This window comes from Rutilus rutilus (genome assembly GCF_951802725.1).
Source record: "Rutilus rutilus genome assembly, chromosome: 22".
Taxonomy (NCBI): domain Eukaryota; kingdom Metazoa; phylum Chordata; class Actinopteri; order Cypriniformes; family Leuciscidae; genus Rutilus; species Rutilus rutilus.
Genome location: NC_140227.1, coordinates 31,648,088 through 31,668,431, shown reverse-complemented (window position 1 = coordinate 31,668,431; position 20,344 = coordinate 31,648,088). Strand labels below are relative to the sequence as shown.

At 40.2% G+C, this 20,344-nt stretch overlaps 1 protein-coding gene across 3 annotated transcripts in view; it reads left to right on the top strand.

Moving 5' to 3' along the window:
• hnrnpll (heterogeneous nuclear ribonucleoprotein L like) overlaps nucleotides 1–20,344 on the top strand; it is a 55,978-nt gene that overhangs the window by 26,920 nt on the left and 8,714 nt on the right. For all 3 annotated transcript variants that reach the window (XM_084395132.1, XM_084395133.1, XM_084395131.1), the window contains 6 exons: nucleotides 8,390–8,508; nucleotides 11,313–11,550; nucleotides 13,893–13,978; nucleotides 14,823–14,919; nucleotides 15,016–15,088; nucleotides 20,108–20,179. In XM_084395132.1, coding sequence (XP_084251258.1) covers nucleotides 8,390–8,508; nucleotides 11,313–11,550; nucleotides 13,893–13,978; nucleotides 14,823–14,919; nucleotides 15,016–15,088; nucleotides 20,108–20,179 — 685 coding nt within the window. The remainder of the gene's footprint in view (nucleotides 1–8,389; nucleotides 8,509–11,312; nucleotides 11,551–13,892; nucleotides 13,979–14,822; nucleotides 14,920–15,015; nucleotides 15,089–20,107; nucleotides 20,180–20,344) is intronic.

Genomic DNA, 20,344 nt, shown 5'->3' with positions numbered 1-20,344 from the left:
ATTATTTGCACGGGCTGCAAGAAGAGCATGTTTTGAATTTCCGCTGTATTATGTTATTATATTAACTGAACGTCTGTGAGAGATTCAAAGTAAAGCAGGATTTAATCACACTCTCTCTGTGTCTGTATGCAAACGAAGACTGAAATTATTCATTATTTATGAATCCTGTTCGTCACTCCTGTGAGTTGAGATGGTGGGTGGAGTTATATACGGAAGTGGGTGTGGCTATGCGGATGAGGTGGGTGTGGTTATGTGATGAGGTCATGTGGGTAAGAAGACTGTTCTAGTTGCTCAGTTTTTACTTTTGTGGTAAATAATTGATACAATCCTTTGTCAGAATGGAGGAACAAATCGGAACTGAAATGTGTTACACTCTTAGGGCCCTATTTTAACGATCTGAAACGCAAGTATCAAGCGCGAAACGCAAGTAACTTTGTGGGCGGATCTCGGGCGCTGTTGCTATTATACCGGCGGGATAAATGACTCTTGCGCCCGACGCAAATCTAAAGTGTGTTGGTCTGAAGTAGCTTCATTACTCATAGGTGTGGTTTGGGCTTAACGTGAAATAAACCAATCAGAGCATCATCTCACATTCCCTTTAAGAGCAGGCGCGCTTGTTCCATGGCGGATTGCTATTATAACGGCGGATTTTCCAGGAGCGGTTCACAGCCGAGGAGACCGACGTTCTCGTCAGGGCCGTAAAACACAGAGAAGTGACATTGGGGATGGAGAAGCACACCCAGATAAGCTTCGGTTAAACAGGCGTATAATCATTTGGGTAAATGTGTAAGCTAGATTTATGCCTATTTTATCACATCTTCATGGACACCACAATGATTTCCCTCGTGTGGAATATTTTTCCTTGTAATAATGTTTGGTTTGCAAAAATGAAAGATGAGAGAAGCAAAGTGTGTGTGTGTTGTGCACACGCTACATTATGGCCAAGCATGCGCCCTTAAAATAGCATCTGAACGCACCGCTGACTTTAGACGAGGCTTCTCCTGGTCTGTGGAGGAATTGTTTTCTGAAACTGCAAAATAGCACCAGGGAACGTTTGCGCCGGAACACACCTCCTCTTTTCGCTGAACCGCCCCCGGGAGCGCAAGTTCTTTCCCTAATTTATCGAAGTGCGTCTGTAGAGGGAAAAGTCCGCTGTGCGTCGGGTGAGAAATAGGAATGACACATGCGTCGCTGTACAAAGACAATTGCGCTGGGTGCGAGATAGAGCCCATAGACCATTAATTAAAATGTTATTAAATATATTAAATATGCTTTATTACCAATAAATGCTTTAACCTCGAGCACGAGCAGGTTATAACGAGCACAACCCTTTTAGACCATGCACCGGGAGCGCCGGCCATTTTTCCCGTCGTTAAACTAGCAAAACTGACCGTTAAACGCGCTTAGATCGTTAAAATAGGGCCCATTGTGTGTGACTCACGGATCTCGTCTTCCGTGTGTCTGTTGTGGAAGTGGTTTGATGTTTGCGTGGCTCTTTTGAGTGTGTGTTCGGGGTCTGAATGATGTGACTCTTCCGAGTGAACATGGGCACAGCGTTGTGTTTCTGCAGGTCTTTTTCCAACCGCAGACACTGACGGGTTTAAAATAAGTAGTTCACCTCAAACCTCATTGTTTACTCTCTCACATCACAGGGTGAATTATTGATTTTAAAGTAACAGACGCAGGGCATGTAATCTGGTCACAGATCTGTCAAATGTTCTCACTTTAGACAGGTGTTAACTTTTTAGCTGTTTTCTCAGAGCAACAGGAAGAAAAACTTCAAACACACTGTCAGGTGTCTGTTACATGTCTGGGCTTTTATTAGACACTGAGTTATTTTAGTTGTCTTGATTCTTTTGGTCCCAAACAAGAAAATGATTCATTTCGACCTGATACGCTTCACATCCACACCTAAAGACACGGAACACAAAAACCCACGTTTTTTTTATGACGGAACGTATAAAGCAAAGCTGTGTGTTTGGATGATAAATGCACTTGTTGGTATTTTTGTCCTGTTGAAGATCTCGTGAAGAGCTTATGAAGTGTGTAAGAGAGTCAAAAGAGCGGCAGGAATCCCTCCGTCACACACACACACACACACACACAGATCTGCTGCAAAATGTCGGCCTGTATAGAACTGTGATGGGCAATGAGAGAAAAAAAGATGTGCTTGAGCTGTTTATCTCATGACATCACGTCCTGTTTTTGGTTTGTTTGCTTTCTATAAATGACCATTCTATATGAATATATATATGGACGGAAGTGCATGCCTGCTTGTATTGCTGCTGTTGCTTTGACATTGTGGAAAATAGAATAATAGAAACAAAATGTATTCGACTTTTTACCCGTTATTATCAATCTAAATTAATCTCGTTTTTAATTTAGGCTTAACTTAATTTCGTTCTTCTTTATTTAAATTTAGTTTTTTCTTTATTTAAATTTCGTTTTTCTTTAGGCCTTTTTAAATTTCGTTTTTCTTTATTTAAATTTCATTTTTTCTGTATTTAAATTTCGTTTTTTTCTTTATTTAAATTTCGTTTTTCTTTATTTAAATTTCGTTTTTCTTTATTTAAATTTCGTTTTTCTTTATTTAAATCTACCCTTTACTGTGTCAGTAATTTGTTAGTCAGAAAAATATTAGACTACCATAAAAGTATTGCTTAAGTTAACAGACTGTGTGCGTTTTATATCACTAGTGCAGTGTCCATTCTCGGAGAATATAGCCTAAGCCCTGCTCGCGTGAGGTGCGCCGCTTCCCCCTCGCGCTGTTCTGTAGTTTACTATTAATTCTGAACGTGTCGCGTCTCGCGCGTCTATCTATATTGCACCAAATGCGACACTGCACTCCCTTGTAAAGTCGATTGGATGAACGGTTCTCGAAATAATCAAAATGCAAACGGACAGACAGACACATAGAGATTACTACCTATATTCCTTACTGAGCGCGAAGCAGCAGTGCAGCCAGCCACAGGTGCGGTTCCCGAGTGTTCTACGTGGTGCGCTAAACTGTGGCGCTGTTACAAAATAGCCTAAATTAAAGCATTTAAAGTTGAGCATAAAACATAGGCTAATTATATTTAGAATACAGTAATATATAACTGCTTATAAATGAATAAATATCAAGGAGTAAATCAATGAAAATTTCTTTATTGGTTAAAAAAAAAAAAAAAAATTATGCGACTGGTCGACCAATGAGAATGTCAGTCGACCAAGACGGCATCGACCGATTAGTCGACTACACGACTAAAGTTGACAGCCCTAGTAATAAGTGTTATGACTGTAAACCGTATCTCTTAAATGTCCGTCTAGTTTGATCTCGCCGCTGAAACTGCTCTCTCCGCGAAGCTTTGAGTTTATAGACCTAATAAAATATTTAGACTCAGATCAATATTTTTAGTCGAATTATTTACTGATGTGGAAGTAGTGTCTGGATAATGTACATCCAGCCGGTGGTTATCTCAGAATAAACCCCTTCAGGTGTGTGTGTGTGTGTGTGTGTGTGTGTGTGTGTGTTATCTCAGAATAAACCCCTTCAGGTGTGTGTGTGTGTGTGTGTGTGTGTGTGTGTGTGTTATCTCAGAATAAACCCCTTCAGGTGTGTGTGTGTGTGTGTGTGTGTTATCTCAGAATAAACCCCTTCAGGTGTGTGTGTGTGTGTGTGTGTGTGTGTGTGTGTGTTATCTCAGAATAAACCCCTTCAGGTGTGTGTGTGTGTGTGTGTGTGTGTGTTATCTCAGAATAAACCCCTTCAGGTGTGTGTGTGTGTGTGTGTGTGTGTGTGTGTGTGTGTGTGTGTGTGTTATCTCAGAATAAACCCCTTCAGGTGTGTGTGTGTGTGTGTGTGTGTGTGTGTTATCTCAGAATAAACCCCTTCAGGTGTGTGTGTGTGTGTGTGTGTGTGTGTTATCTCAGAATAAACCCCTTCAGGTGTGTGTGTGTGTGTGTGTGTGTGTGTGTGTGTGTGTGTGTGTGTGTGTGTGTGTGTGTGTGTGTGTGTGTTATCTCAGAATAAACCCCTTCAGGTGTGTGTGTGTGTGTGTGTGTGTGTGTGTGTGTGTGTGTGTGTGTTATCTCAGAATAAACCCCTTCAGGTGTGTGTGTGTGTGTGTGTGTGTGTGTGTTATCTCAGAATAAACCCCTTCAGGTGTGTGTGTGTGTGTGTGTGTGTGTGTGTGTGTGTGTGTGTGTGTGTGTATCTCAGAATAAACCCCTTCAGGTGTGTGTGTGTGTGTGTGTGTGTGTGTGTGTTATCTCAGAATAAACCCCTTCAGGTGTGTGTGTGTGTATCTCAGAATAAACCCCTTCAGGTGTGTGTGTGTGTGTGTGTGTGTGTGTGTGTGTGTGTGTGTGTGTGTGTGTGTGTGTGTGTTATCTCAGAATAAACCCCTTCAGGTGTGTGTGTGTGTGTGTGTGTGTGTGTGTGTGTGTGTGTGTGTGTGTGTGTGTGTGTTATCTCAGAATAAACCCCTTGAGGCTGATGAAGACCTGATCCTGATCATCCTGTCGGGTTTACTCTGAGAGAACAACCGGCTGGATGTACATTATCCCTTATTTATCAATGAACATTAATTAATTCTTTTATATTATTTTATTTTTATATTGTATATTTACACTGTTAAATGCGTCTTCAGCCATTTCGTGAAAATGATCTGCCCAACTCTACTCTACTCTACTCAGCTGCGGAGTCCGTGGCCATTTTCAAGAAACGGCTGAAGACGCATCTTTTTCGGCAACACTTGACCCATTAACACTTTCTCTTTTATTCTCTTCTATATCTATTTATATATATATATATATTTTAAAAAAATACATATACTGCATTAGATTAATCTGGGAAGGGTCATAACACTTACATATTGTTGTCCTATTGTTAGTTTCACTGCTTCTATTGTTCTCACTTGTCGCTTTGGATAAAAGCGTCTGCTAAATGAATAAATGTGAATATTAATTTAATATTTCCACTTTAATGTTTTTGCTTACAGTTCAATAAACAAGAAGTTGAAGTTAAAGTCCCCCTGTGGTGCGTTTAATGTAGTTTATGTGTCTATGTGGTGTTTTTAATCTGCTTTAAGACAAAGCATGTGTAAGTTCATAAGTCGACACCATTGCTGAGTATTTCCTCCTTAAAACTGCAGTGAACCAAAGACAGTCTCAAACACACGCTTTGAAATCGCTGGTGTTTCTGACGTCACAAACTACCTTGTAACCAATCAGATCAACGTGTGATCGTCAACCAGTGGATCTCTGAGCTGAGTGAGTGAGTGGAGGCGGGGCTCATTTGCATATTCATAGAACCGCGCATACTAAATGAGGCAAGGGTGTCGAGTTACATTCAAGATACTTTAAGGCATTTTTTCAAGATAAAAATGTTGAATATGTAATTTTGGTGATCAAAGATGAGTTTTAAGAGAAACAATTATAGACTACATGGGAACTTTAATGTCAAGGAGCAAGAAACGTTTATTTTATGGTTTTAGTCCCAGTTTCAGTTCATTATAATAACCCTTGTTGTGAGTGAACCAGTGGGACGTTCTTCATGTTCTCGATGTGAATGTGAGAGCGAACGCATCGAGGTGCCAGTTCTGCAGTGACAGATCAAGCCGTTTGTCTGTTGATCTCTGTGGTCGGCAAACATTCGGGAGTTTTGCAAAACAGAAAATGGAAAGAGAGTTTGATGCCTGCAAAAATAAAGCTGCACATGCAGATGCACGTGTGGTTTCGGCGTCACATGCTTCTGGCACAGCACGTGTTGTGTTTCTACATGCACTAATGTTTTAATCTGAAAAGTGAAATCACATGATCTAAGTAAAAATTAATGGTTGTTCATTAATATGCCTGACTAGAGCAGAATGATCACAGTCACTGTACGACCTGATGAACTCAGAAACACTTGATGGGAAAATCTGCGAACATCTGATGCTGTTTTTAGCACATTGAGATCCGAGTTCTTAATTAATTAAAGGTTTTGATCATTTTTTATTCATCTTTAATGTATACTAGTACTGTACATTACATTAGATACAAAGATTTGAGGTCGGTAAGATTTTTTTTATGTTTCTGAAAGAGTCTCTTCTGCTCACCAAGGCATTTATTTGATCAAAAATACAGTAATATTGTGAAATATTATTCCAGTGTAAATCATCTGTTTTCTAAGTGAATATACAGTGAAGTGTAATTTATTCCTGTGATCAAAGCTGAATGTTCAGCATCATTACTCCAGTCTTCAGTGTCACATGATCCTTCAGAAATCACTCTAATATGATGATCTGATGATCAAGAAACATTTATGATTATTATCAGTGTTGAAAACTGTCGTGCTGATTAATGTTTTAGTGGAAACGGTGATGCATTTTCTTTCTCAGGATTTTTTGATAAATTGAACAGCATTTATTTGAAACAGAAATCTTGTATAACATAAAAAATGTCTGTTTTGTGTGTGTGTGTGTGTGTGTGTGTGTGTGTGTGTGTGTGTGTGTGTGTGTGTGTGTGTGTGATGGGTAGGTTTAGGGGTCGGGTTAGTGTGTGTGTGTGTGTGTGATGGGCAGGTTTAGGGGTCAGGTTAGTGTGTGTGTGTGTAATGGGTAGGTTTAGGGGTCGGGTTAGTGTGTGTGTGTGTGTGTGATGGGTAGGTTTAGGGGTCAGGTTAGTGTGTGTGTGTGATGGGTAGGTTTAGGGGTCGGGTTAGTGTGTGTGTGTGTGTGTGATGGGCAGGTTTAGGGGTCGGGTTAGTGTGTGTGTGTGATGGTTAGGTTTAGGGGTCGAGTTAGTGTGTGTGTGTGTGTGTGTGTGTGTGTGTGTGTGTGTGTGTGTGTGTGTGTGTGATAGGTAGGTTTAGGGGTCGGGTTAGTGTGTGTGTGTGTGTGTGTGATAGGTAGGTTTAGGGGTCGGGTTAGTGTGTGTGTGTGTGTGTGTGTGTGTGTGATAGGTAGGTTTAGGGGTCGGGTTAGTGTGTGTGTGTGTGTAATGGGTAGGTTTAGGGGTCGGGTTAGTGTGTGTGTGTGTGTGTGAGATGGGTAGGTTTAGGGGTTAGGTTAGTGTGTGTGTGTGTGTGAGATGGGTAGGTTTAGGGATAGGGTTAGTGTGTGTGTGTGTGTGTGTGTGTGTGATGGGTAGGTTTAGGGGTCAGGTTAGTGTGTGTGTGTGTAATGGGTAGGTTTAGGGGTCGGGTTAGTGTGTGTGTGTGATGGTTAGGTTTAGGGGTCGAGTTAGTGTGTGTGTGTGTGTGTGTGTGTGTGTGATAGGTAGGTTTAGGGGTCGGGTTAGTGTGTGTGTGTGTGTGTGTGATAGGTAGGTTTAGGGGTCGGGTTAGTGTGTGTGTGTGTGTGTGTGTGTGTGATAGGTAGGTTTAGGGGTCGGGTTAGTGTGTGTGTGTGTGTGTAATGGGTAGGTTTAGGGGTCGGGTTAGTGTGTGTGTGTGTGAGATGGGTAGGTTTAGGGGTTAGGTTAGTGTGTGTGTGTGTGTGTGTGTGTGTGTGTGTGTGTGTGTGTGATGGGTAGGTTTAGGGGTCAGGTTAGTGTGTGTGTGTGTGTAATGGGTAGGTTTAGGGGTCGGGTTAGTGTGTGTGTGTGATGGTTAGGTTTAGGGGTCGAGTTAGTGTGTGTGTGTGTGTGTGTGTGTGTGTGATAGGTAGGTTTAGGGGTCGGGTTAGTGTGTGTGTGTGTGTGTGTGTGTGTGTGTGTGTGTGATAGGTAGGTTTAGGGGTCGGGTTAGTGTGTGTGTGTGTGTGTGTGTGTGTGTGTGATAGGTAGGTTTAGGGGTCGGGTTAGTGTGTGTGTGTGTGTGTGTGTGAGATGGGTAGGTTTAGGGGTCGGGTTAGTGTGTGTGTGTGTGAGATGGGTAGGTTTAGGGATAGGGTTAGTGTGTGTGTGTGTGTGTGTGTGTGTGTGTGAGATGGGTAGGTTTAGGGGTAGGGTTAGTGTGTGTGTGTGTGTGTGTGTGTGATGAGTATGTTTAGGGGTTAGGTTAGTGTGTGTGTGTGTGTGTGTGTGTGTGAGTGTGAGAAGGGTAGGTTTAGGGGTCGGATTAGAGTGTGTGTGTGATGGGTAGGTTTAGGGGTTGTGTGTGTGTGTGTGTGATGGGTATGTTTAGGGGTTAGTGTGTGTGTGTGTGTGTGTGTGTGTGTGAGAAGGGTAGGTTTAGGGGTTGGGTTAGTGTGTGTGTGTGTGTGTGATGGGTAGGGTTAGTGTAAGAGGACAGAATATACTATTTGTACAGTATAAACACCATTACGTCAGTGGAGAGTCCCCACAAAGATATCGAACCAGACACAAAAATTTTTCATTAAGTGTTTTGTTTTTATTTTAGAAATTATTTATGATGTGTTGTTTGGCGTGTGTGTGCTCTACGGATGTCTGAATGAACACACGTCGTGTCTCGTCTCTCCTGCAGGATAACGGCTCGGAGACTCACCGCATCGCTCCGTCTCCCGTCGTCCACGTCCGGGGATTGTGTGAGTCTGTGGTGGAGGCTGATCTGGTCGAGTCCTTGGAGAAGTTCGGAAACATCTGGTAAAATTATGGTTTAATTCTCATGTTCATATACTGTGAAACCGGTATAATTTAGAAAAATACCGTGATATGGTTTTTTGGTTATACCGCCCAGCAGTTCCAGAGACTCATGTTCAGATTCATCACACAAATGACTCGTTTTAGCCGTTATTCGATTAATGATCTTCCCTCGTAAAGATAACTATGTTAACCGGCCAGTGCTGGGATCAGCTGATCACATTCATTCATTCTGAGCGTCTCGATGTTCATCACAATCATCCATTCATCGCTGCAGATTCAGCTGCGCTTCAGACGACTGAGTTATGATCCTGTAAACGAGGCTGACAGGCGTAGGCGCTTATGGAAGCAACGGTTCCTGTGTTTGAGGCGTTTCTCCTTTCTGAATCACAACAAGCCTCTTTTCTAAAGTCACATTCACACCCACAGACGCTCACAGAGAACAGCATTTCTATGATTTAATTTAGAAATTATTCATTTATTACACGTTTAATAAGCAGATGTGGGACTTTAGCGTGTGTGTGATCTAAGGGTGTGCGATTTTGACCCAAAAAATTATATCTCGATATTTTATGGGATTTTGTCGATAACGATAATTAGATGATATTTTGCTGAGTGTGTTTATTGTGTTGGTATCTGACTCCTTAAGTTTTTGATATTCTTCATATTCTGGTCACAGCAGTGACAGAAATCATCTTTTCCAATAAGTTTAAAATTATTTTTACCTTTTATGGGCATTTTAAAATTTTTAAAGCCATTTTTTAACTTAATTATATGTATGCATCATATATATATTTTTTCTAATTCTTACATTTAATCAATAAATTCAATTAGAATAATAATACACCATAGGGCTGTTAACAATCAAATGAAATCAGTATCAACAAAATTAATCGTTGCAATCTAAAGTTGCACTTACACAGACTTTTACATTTTAATCCAGAGGGACATGAATGTGTTTAACCTGCAGTTACAAATGTATTAATAATCTTTTGATGTTTTAGACATGGAATATATATAAAATGTCGTTTAATGTGAAACTGAAATCCACCAGTTGGTGGCAGCGGCTAGTCACTGTTACTGAGCGAATCATTGAGTCGTTCATTTATTCCACTCGTTCAGACGTTTTGGGAACGAAGCATTTGACCGTCTTAATGAGTGAGTCATTGAATCATTCATTCAAACGATTCGTTCGATCACACATCGTTAAAACAACAAGTATGATATATGATATTATGATAGGAAAGACACGGATCAAATGAAGATGAACAGGAAGTCTCTCTCTCTCCTTCTCTCCCTCTCTCTCTCTCTCTCTCTCTCTCTCTCTCTCGCTCTCCGTGCACAAATCAAGGTCATATGAGTGTATTTATAGTCACTATGAGCATCTCATGACCACAGAATGCTGTGATGTGCTCCTCCATCTACGACTGTTTTAAACATCTCTGCAGATTTGATTCGTTTGTTTCGTTCGAGTTCTTCAGTATTCGTTCTGTAGACTTCTTGTTTGATGCTGTTTTTGTGCAGATAAACACTGCTGTATATTTGTCAAATGTACCGATCATTAGTGATGCAGCGAAAATAATTTTCAACCAAAGCCAAAATATAAATGTTTTTACTCCAATTTGTTGTTGAAATATAAATATTTTTTTATTATAAATAAATATTATATATGTTTTCATTACATTTATTCGAACATGCATTCATTTAATAAAGACAACAGTTTAAGTCAAATTCACGAGTAAGTGACTAGCAATGCCAAAATGGCATTTATTGTTTGCATTTTGTGATAAATTGAGAGAATTTGAAAGGTGAGACTTTCAGGTTTCATATCAAAAGTATCAAAGCACAAAGCCTATTGTGATTATTGGATGGACGGCGCTTCAAATAGTGTTTAGTGGAACATTATTTATTAGTGAAACATTGACATCTCGGCCCTCCAAAACCATGTTGGATGAATAATCTTTTTTTCAGCCAAATATTTACGGTTGCAGAAATTTTGATGCATTGCTACATATTATAAATATTATTCATAAGATGCATCATTGTCGAACTTCAACGGATCTTGTATGATGATGCCGAACCAGGGTTGTTGTCATAAAAATAAACTGAAACTAAATAGCAATTCTGAAAAAAATAAAGAAATAAAAAATGAAATGACAAAAACACATAACGGAATTAATACAAATTTAACTAAATTTAACATAACTAAAAATATTAAAATAACAACAAATTAAACAACTAAACTAAAACTGAAAGAAAAATAAATTAAACCTTAGTAGCAATAAAAAATAAATAAATGAAATGATAAAAGCACATAACGAAATGAACAAACATTATAATAAAGTGAAAAATAAAACTTAATTGAAAAAATGAACTAAAACTGAAATAAAAATAAATTAACCCTAAATAGCTATACTAAAAAAGGTACAATAATAAAATGACAAAAGCACATACCTAAATTAACAAAACTTTAACTAAAATAAATGTGAAAACTAAATACATAAAAATAAAAGAAACTAAACTAAAAATTAAATAAAAATAAATTAAACAATAAATAAACAACTAATTAAACTTAAATAGAAATATAAAAAACATAAAAATAATAAAATTACAAAAGCACAACAAAATGACTAGAATTGCACTAAAGTGAACATGAAAACTAAAGATAAAAACTAATAATAATAAAAAAAACTCAATCTGAAATAAAGATAAAAACAAACGAATAAACTGCCAAAAGCGCATAATGAAGTGCTCAAGACTGAATGTGAGATACAGCTGTCCTGAAGGCCTCCTCTCGTGTCCCGCAGTTACGTGATGATGATGCCGTTCAAGCGTCAGGCTTTGGTGGAGTTCGAGGAGGCTCAGAGTGCCGACCGGTGTGTGTCGTGTGGCTCCCAGGAGCCTGTGTACATTGCGGGCCAGCAGGCCTTCTTCAACTACTCCACCAGCAAACGCATCACGCGGCCCACCAACGCCGACGACCCCAACAGCGGGAACAAGGTCCTGCTGCTGTCCATCCAGAACCCGCTCTACCCCATCACTACGGTAAAACACTTATCACTACCGTAGAACACTTCAAACAATAAAACAAAAAAAGTTTGTATTGTACAAACAATAAAACACTTCTCACTACCGTAAAACACTTATCACTACGGCAAAACACTTCTCACTCCCGTAAAACACATCACTACCGTAAAACACTTCTCACTACCGTAAAACACTTCTCACTACCGTAAAACACTTCTCACTACCGTAAAACACTTCTCACTACAGTAAAACACTTGTCACTACAGTAAAACACTTAATCACTACCGTAAAACACTTCTCACTACCGTAAAACACTTCTCACTACAGTAAAACACTTGTCACTACAGTAAAACACTTATCACTACCGTAAAACACTTCTCACTACCGTAAAACACTTCTCACTACAGTAAAACACTTATCACTATGGCAAAACACTTCTCTCTACCGTAAAACACTTCTCACTACAGTAAAACACTTATCACTACCGTAAAACACTTCTCACTACCGTAAAACACTTCTCACTACAGTAAAACACTTATCACTACGGTAAAACACTTCTCACTACCGTAAAACACTTCTCACTACCGTAAAACACTTCTCATTACAGTAAAACACTTATCACTACGGCAAAACACTTATCACTACCGTAAAACACTTCTCACTACCGTAAAACACTTCTCACTACCGTAAAACACTTATCACTATGGGTAAAACACTTATCACTACCGTAAAACACTTCTCACTATGGGTAAAACACTTATCACTACCGTAAAACACTTATCACTACCGTAAAACACTTCTCACTACAGTAAAACACTTCTCACTACCGTAAAACACTTATCACTACGGCAAAACACTTCTCACTCCCGTAAAACACATCACTACCGTAAAACACTTCTCACTACCGTAAAACACTTCTCACTACCGTAAAACACTTCTCACTACCGTAAAACACTTCTCACTACAGTAAAACACTTGTCACTACAGTAAAACACTTAATCACTACCGTAAAACACTTCTCACTACCGTAAAACACTTCTCACTACAGTAAAACACTTGTCACTACAGTAAAACACTTATCACTACCGTAAAACACTTCTCACTACCGTAAAACACTTCTCACTACAGTAAAACACTTATCACTATGGCAAAACACTTCTCTCTACCGTAAAACACTTCTCACTACAGTAAAACACTTATCACTACCGTAAAACACTTCTCACTACCGTAAAACACTTCTCACTACCGTAAAACACTTATCACTACGGTAAAACACTTCTCACTACCGTAAAACACTTCTCACTACCGTAAAACACTTCTCATTACAGTAAAACACTTATCACTACGGCAAAACACTTATCACTACCGTAAAACACTTCTCACTACCGTAAAACACTTCTCACTACCGTAAAACACTTATCACTATGGGTAAAACACTTATCACTACCGTAAAACACTTCTCACTATGGGTAAAACACTTATCACTACCGTAAAACACTTATCACTACGGTAAAACACTTCTCACTACCGTAAAACACTTCTCACTACCGTAAAACACTTATCACTACTGTAAAACTCTTATCACTACCGTAAAACACTTAATCACTATGGTAAAACACTTCCTGTTATGGTAAAACACTTCCTGTTATGGTAAAACACTTCCTGTTACGGTAAAACAATTCTCACTATGGTAAAGCACTTCCTGTTATGGTAAAACACTTCCTGTTACGGTTAAACACTTACTGTTATGGTAAAACAATTCTCACCACGGTAAAACACTTAATTTTACGCATGTCAAATGACCCGCTCTACCCCATCACTACGGTTAAACGCTTCTCACTACGGTAAAACACTTCTCACTACGGTAAAACACTTCTCAGTATGGCAAAACACTTATCACTACGGTAAAACACTTCTCAGTATGGCAAAACACTTATCACTACGGTAAAACACTTAATTTTACGCATGTCACATGACCCGCTCTACCCCATCACCACGGTAAAACACTTCTCACTACGGTAAAACACTTCATTTTACGCATGTCACATGACCCGCTCTACCCCATCACCACGGTAAAACACTTCTCACTACGGTAAAACACTTCATTTTACGCATGTCACATGACCCGCTCTACCCCATCACCACGGTAAAACACTTCTCAGTATGGTAAAACACTTCATTTTACGCATGTCACATGACCCGCTCTACCCCATCACCACGGTAAAACACTTCTCACTATGGTAAAACACTTCTCACCACGGTAAAACACCTCTCACTACGGTAAAACACTTCATTTTAAGCATGTCACATGACCCGCTCTGATTGGCTGCTCTGAACGGATTCTCCTCTTCACCTTGTAGGATGTTTTGTACACAGTCTGTAATCCTATCGGAAATGTGCTGCGGATCGTCATCTTTAAGAGGAACGGAATCCAGGCCATGGTGGAATATCCTTTGTGTGTGTGTGTGTGTGTGTGTGTGTGTGTGTGTGTGTGTGTGTGACGTGTATTACACTGGTATTAAAACGTGAACGTGATTCATGAGGACATTTCCTGAGTCCTTTTTTTTCCAAATGACTTTAAAAACCTACTAAACAGTGTTTTATTAAAAATGTAAAACTCATTAGAAGGTTTAGTGCTGATACTGCACTCACTCACACACACTACTATAATGACTCCAGGGGTCAAAATCCCATTCATTTTCTCCATAGAGGAACTGATTTTTCCTGATGAAGAACTATGAGGCTGTTAATTGATGGCATAAGCACATTATTTAAAAAAAAAAATGTTTTAAATAATCGTGTTCAACAGTGGAATTCTCGGTGGAACAATAATACATGATTATTCTGCAGAGAAATCTCCACCAATCAGAGAATTGAAACAAGCAAATCACTCCAAACGAACTCTTTAGCTCCGCCCACTCTCATGAAGCACTGCCAATGACCAATCGAGTCTCTATTAAATATTTGCATGCATAATTTGCGTATTTTGCAATAGTTGTTATTTATTTATATATATATATTCTAAACCTAAATGAAAATATTAGGTATATTTAAATAAAATTTAAGAGATCCAAGAACTGAATGTTTTACAGGATTCATTGATTATTAAATAAATAAATATATTATATCAAAATATTATATTATATATCATAAAATATTCCTGTATCCAAACTTCTGCTTTGCTCACGTTTTCACAGTTTCACGAGTGTGAGCTGACGTCACCTGTGAGTGTGTGTGTGTCTGAAGTGTGTGTTTGAGTCTCAGCTGTGTGATTCCTTGACGGCCGTCACGTTTGAGTCCATCCAGAACGCCCAGAAGGCCAAAGCTGCCCTGAACGGGGCCGACATCTACGCCGGCTGCTGCACGCTGAAAATCGAATACGCTCGGGTAAATGTGCAGCGTTCACACTCACACACACTCACTCACACACACACACCGCTGGAGCTAACACACATGCAGTGGCGTTGTGCTCTCTCATTCTAGCCCTCACGCCTCAACGTCATCAGAAACGACAACGACAGCTGGGATTATACCAAACCCTTCCTGCTGAGACGAGGTACGTGTGTGTGTGTGTGTGTGTGTGTGTGTGAGTGGGTGAGAGAGTGTGTGTGAGTTAGAGAGAGAGTGTGTGTGTGTGCGTGTGAGTGAGTGTGTGTGAGAGAGTGTGTGAGTTAGAGAGAGAGTGTGTGTGTGTGTGTGTGTGTGTGTGTGTGTGAGAGAGAGTGTGAGTGAGTTTGTGTGAGTTAGAGGGGGAATTTGGGTGAGTGTGTGTGTGTGAGAGAGTGTGTGTGAGTTAGAGAGAGAGTGAGTGAGTGTGTGTGTGTGAGTTAAAGAGAGATTGTGTTCGTGTGTGTCAGCATGTGTGTGAGAGAGAGAGAGAGAGAGTGTGAGTGTGTGCGTGTGAGTGAGTATGTGTGAGTTAGAGAGAGTGTGAGTGAGTGAGTGTGTGTGTGCGTGTGTGTGTGTGTGAGAGTGTGTGTGTGAGTTAGAGAGTGTGTGTGCGGGGGTGAGAGTGAGTGTGTTTGTATGTGAGAGAGAGAGAGAGAGTATGTGTGTGTATAGTAATCTTCTAGTCATTGATTAGCATATTCTGTCTTGATAATCTATAAATCGTGTTCAGGGGGCGGGGTTTATGTAAATTCTAGGGTTGGTGATGTCACTAACCCGGGAGGAATGTGGTGTAGTCTCTACCAGCCGTTTGTTGTAGTCCTTAAAAAGTGATTTCTTTAAAAGCAAATATCTCCCTTTGCTCTGAACTTTGAGCGTTGTAACTTTGCAGATGTTATTTATGCTCAAACAGCAACATTACACACTAACTAAAGTTAGAAAAGTCAAATCATAATCAACCACCCCTTTAATGTGGCGCTTTACGTCTTTAGCGAGGGAGAGATAGAAGCAATTCTATTTTAGAAACGGTTTCTATTTGTCTGACATGTGTCAATGATAATCTCAGGTAGTGTTCATGTGCTTTATTTAATGTTAAAAGCGTGTAATGTGACTCTGAACATCATTTAGTGCTCCAGCTTTTTTTAAACGGTGAACAAACAAGTGTATTATCTGACAAAGATTGTTTTAGTAACTCAGTCTATGTATCTGAATAATGTTTAAATGGTGTAATATTTGTGAATTTGATTATGTAGCTGCTTATCCATTTTCTTGTGAGTGCCGTCAGGATTACTCCCGCCCACACGCTGTTCTGATTGGCTGACTCCGCCCACACGCTGTTCTGATTGGCTGACTCCACCCACATGCTGTTCTGATAGGCTGACTCCGCCCACACGATGTTCTGATTGGTTGACTCCGCCCACACACTGTTCTGATTTGCTGACTCCGCCCACACACTGTTCTGATTGGCTGTGGGTTTTGATTGATTTTTACGCATCTCGCAGTCGCGTCTGGTGTGGACAGACAAATTATTTGTCGCTGGAATCTAATCGCATCGCGTCTGGTTAGGACACGGTGTGAGTGTGACGAGGCTCCTGATTGATCTAGATCTCTGTAATTAGAAAAGCTCGGGTCGTTTGATGTTCATATTGAGAATGAGATCTCCGTCATGTGATTGCTCTGTATTCACTGTAAAAAATATTGTTGGTTTAACTTAAAAAAGTAAGTTACCTGGTTGCCTTAAAATTTTGAAAGTTCGTTGAAATTAAAATTTTGAGTTAATACAATGAAGGAGATTGGTTTAATAAATAGACACTCAAAATATGATGTTATCTGAACCACATTAAGTTATCTAAGTTGATTTGACAAAAGATAAAAAGTTGTGATAGCGAATCATGAAAATATTTTTTGACAGTGTGGAGACGATGTTGTGAGATGAGATTGCGTGAGATTACGGAGGATCTGAGAAGCTCCATTTGCTCTCATGAGAAATGCCAGAGATTTGGTGTGCGGTGTTCAGTGATGACCTCTGACCTCTGTCTGTTTTTATGCTGAAGAATCTCTTTATTTCTCTTTCGGAAACTGAAGTAAGATCTTGGGCCGGTAAATCACGTCGGTAAATTAGGGAATGAACTTGTGCTCCCGGGGGAAAAGAGGAGGCGTGTTCCGGCGCAAACGTTCCCTGGTGCTATTTTGCAGTTTCAGAAAACAATTCCGCCACAGACCAGGAGAAGCCTAGTCTAAAGTCAGTGTTCAGATGCTATTTTAAGGGCGCATGCTTGGCCATAATGTAGCGTGAGCACAACACACACACACTTTGCTTCTCTCATCTACACAGACGCAGCAGTTCACATTTTTGCAAACCATAGGCTACATAATTACAAGGAAAAATATTCCACACGAGGGAAATCATTGTGGTCTCCATGAAGATGTGAAAAATATGCATAAATCTAGCTTACACATTTACCCAAATGATCATACGCCTGTTTAACCGAAGCTAATCTGGGTGTGTTTCTCCATCCCCAATGTCACTTCTCTGTGTTTTACGGCCCTGACGAGAACGTCGGTCTCCTCGGCTGTGAACCGCTCCTGGCAAATCCGCCGTTATAATAGCAATCCGCCATGGAACAAGCACGCCTGCTCTTAAAGGGAATGTGAGATGATGCTCTGATTGGTTTATTTCATGTTACGCCCAAACCACACCTATGAGTAATGAAGCTACTTAAGACCAACACATTTTAGATTTGCGTCGGGCGCAAGAGTCATTTATCCCGCCGGTATAATAGCAACAGCACCCGAGATCCGCCCACAAAGTTACTTGCGTTTCGCGTTTGATACTTGCGTTTCAGATCGTTAAAAATAGGGCCTATTGTCTCATTGTTTTGCTGTGTCAGATGTGGGTGTGTGAAGGATTCGTGTCGTTGAAGGACGAGCGTCTCGTGTTTTAGCAGCTCGAACTCCCACATCATCTGCAGTTGTGGGAGGTTGGTGTGTGTGTGTGTGTGTGTGTGTGTGTGTGTGAGTGAGAGTGTTATCAGTGCAGAACAGCAGCGTTCAGACATCGATCGGCACGAGACCGAAGTGCAGCTCAGCGTTTCTCTGTTCATTATGGACTGGAGATTAGAGCCTCTACTGGAATATGAAGACGTTCATCACAGAATATGAATGATTAATGAACGAGTGTGTTAAACATCTCCTGTTTCTCTAGTCTCTCCCTCAGCATTTCTGTTCTGAATCCACGTGTGTTTCATCATCTATGCGTTATACAGTCAAACCAAAGATTATTCAGACACCAGATATCATTTTTTATATTTCTTTACTAGTGTGTGCAGGACACTATAGTTCATTTATGTAAGTGAGGAGAGCAAAATAAAGTAAACTGTGACATATTACACCCAATAATTCTTCATACAGAGACTACCAGTGACATTTGAGACCAAAAATGATTCATAACTTTGAGCTGATCATGTTTAGCTTCAGTGTGTTTTCTTTAATTGCTAATACTCTTTTTACACACAGACTGAACACAATGAAGCATTGCTTGGTGATTGTTTGAGCTAAACTGGTATTATCTAATTGTGTAGTTAAATTTAACAGCTGACAGATATTCAACATAATTCATGTGTGAGACAGTCTAACAGAAGGACGGACAAAACCAGTCAAATACCAACTGAGTTCTTGTCATTTTATTACCATTTTCTAAACTATAGCGAATAAACTGTGATGATGTGAGAAATGTTGAAGGTGTCTGAGTAAATGTGTGTTTGACTGAATCAGTGTGTGTTGAGGAAGTGTGTTGTGTTGATGGTTGAAGGTCACATTGAGCTGAAATCCCATCAGCCCCTGCTGAAGACGAGCGCTAGCTGCTCATTTAGCGGTGATTAGCATAGCTGTGTGTGTGACGCTGATAGAGGAGCGCTTCCTCATTTCTGTCTACAAACACAGTCAATGTGTTCATGTTCATGTTCATACGCATCCACACACACGATGTGCTCGTGTTTCTCCTCGCTCGTGTGTGTGTGTGTGTTCTAGTGTTTCTGAGAGCGAGTCTTTAACTCTGTCTCAGTTTAAACTGCTGTGGCGGTGAAAGCGCCTCTGAGAATCTGCTCGTTTGAAGGTTTGATTGTGTGTTTCTGCTTCATCTAAAGAGGATTATGTGTGACTGCAGCCTCATCTCTCCCGCATGTTTCGCTAGCGTTATGAAAACATTATTTCTGGATTATTAAACACCAGACAACTTTGAAACAACGTTCTGTGTGTTTGAGTGAGTGAGTGTTTGTGTGCTTGAGAGTGTGTGAGTGCGCATGTGTATGTTTGTGTGTGTTTGAGTGACTGTGTGTTTGACTGTGAGTGTGTTTGAGTGAGTGGGTGTTTTTGAGTGAGTGAGTGTGTGTGTTTGATTGTGTGTGTGTGTGTGTGCTTGTGTTTGAGTGTGTGTGTGTGTGTGTGTTTGTGTGCTTGAGAGTGTGTGAGTGCGCATGTGTATGTTTGTGTGTGTTTGAGTGACTGTGTGTTTGACTGTGAGTGTGTTTGAGTGAGTGGGTGTTTTTGAGTGAGTGAGTGTGTGTGTTTGATTGTGTGTGTGTGTGCTTGTGTTTGAGTGTGTGTGTGTGTGTGTGTGTGTGTGTGTGTGTGTTTGTGTGCTTGAGAGTGTGTGTGCGCGTGTGTATGTTTGTGTGACTGTGTGCGTTTGAGTGACTGTGTGCGTTTGAGTGTGTGTGTTTGAGTGAGTGAGTGTGCTTTAGAGTGTGTGTGTGTGTGTGTGTGTGTGCTTGAGAGTGTGTGAGTGCGTATGTGTATGTTTGTGTGTGTTTGAGTGACTGTGTGTGTTTGAGTGAGTGAGTGTGCTTTAGAGTGTGTGTGTGTGTGTGTGTGTGTGTGTGTGTGACTGTGTGTGTGCATAAATGTGTATCACACCATTCAGATGAAATAAAACATTGAAAAAAAACTAAATGTAATATATTTTTGAACGAAGAGCACCAGAGGGTTAAATTATGTAATTTCAGTCTGTTTTATGGTTAGTATTTATTAATCTGTCAGTCTGTCTTCTTTACGGGGGACGTTGATGTTCATCTCTCTGTGTTTCTCTGTGCTCGTGTTCTCATGGTGAACGTGTTCTCAGTGTAAATGTGAGTGTATTTACAGGCTGTGTGTGTGTGTGTGTGTGTGTGTGTGTGTGTGTGTGTTGTAGAGCGTGGTAAAGGCCGACAGCGACAGGCCATCCTGGGAGAACATCCGTCCTCATACAGCGACAACGGATACGGTCAGTCCTCATCAGTCAAGCTCACGTCGTCTGAAATCTCAGTCTGATTCATTACATATTAATAATATATATTCATTATACATCACTTTTTCACTAATTCTTAATATAATATATATATTTTGCTGTTGCTTTATATAAGGAAAAGAAACGACATGAATTTTAAGT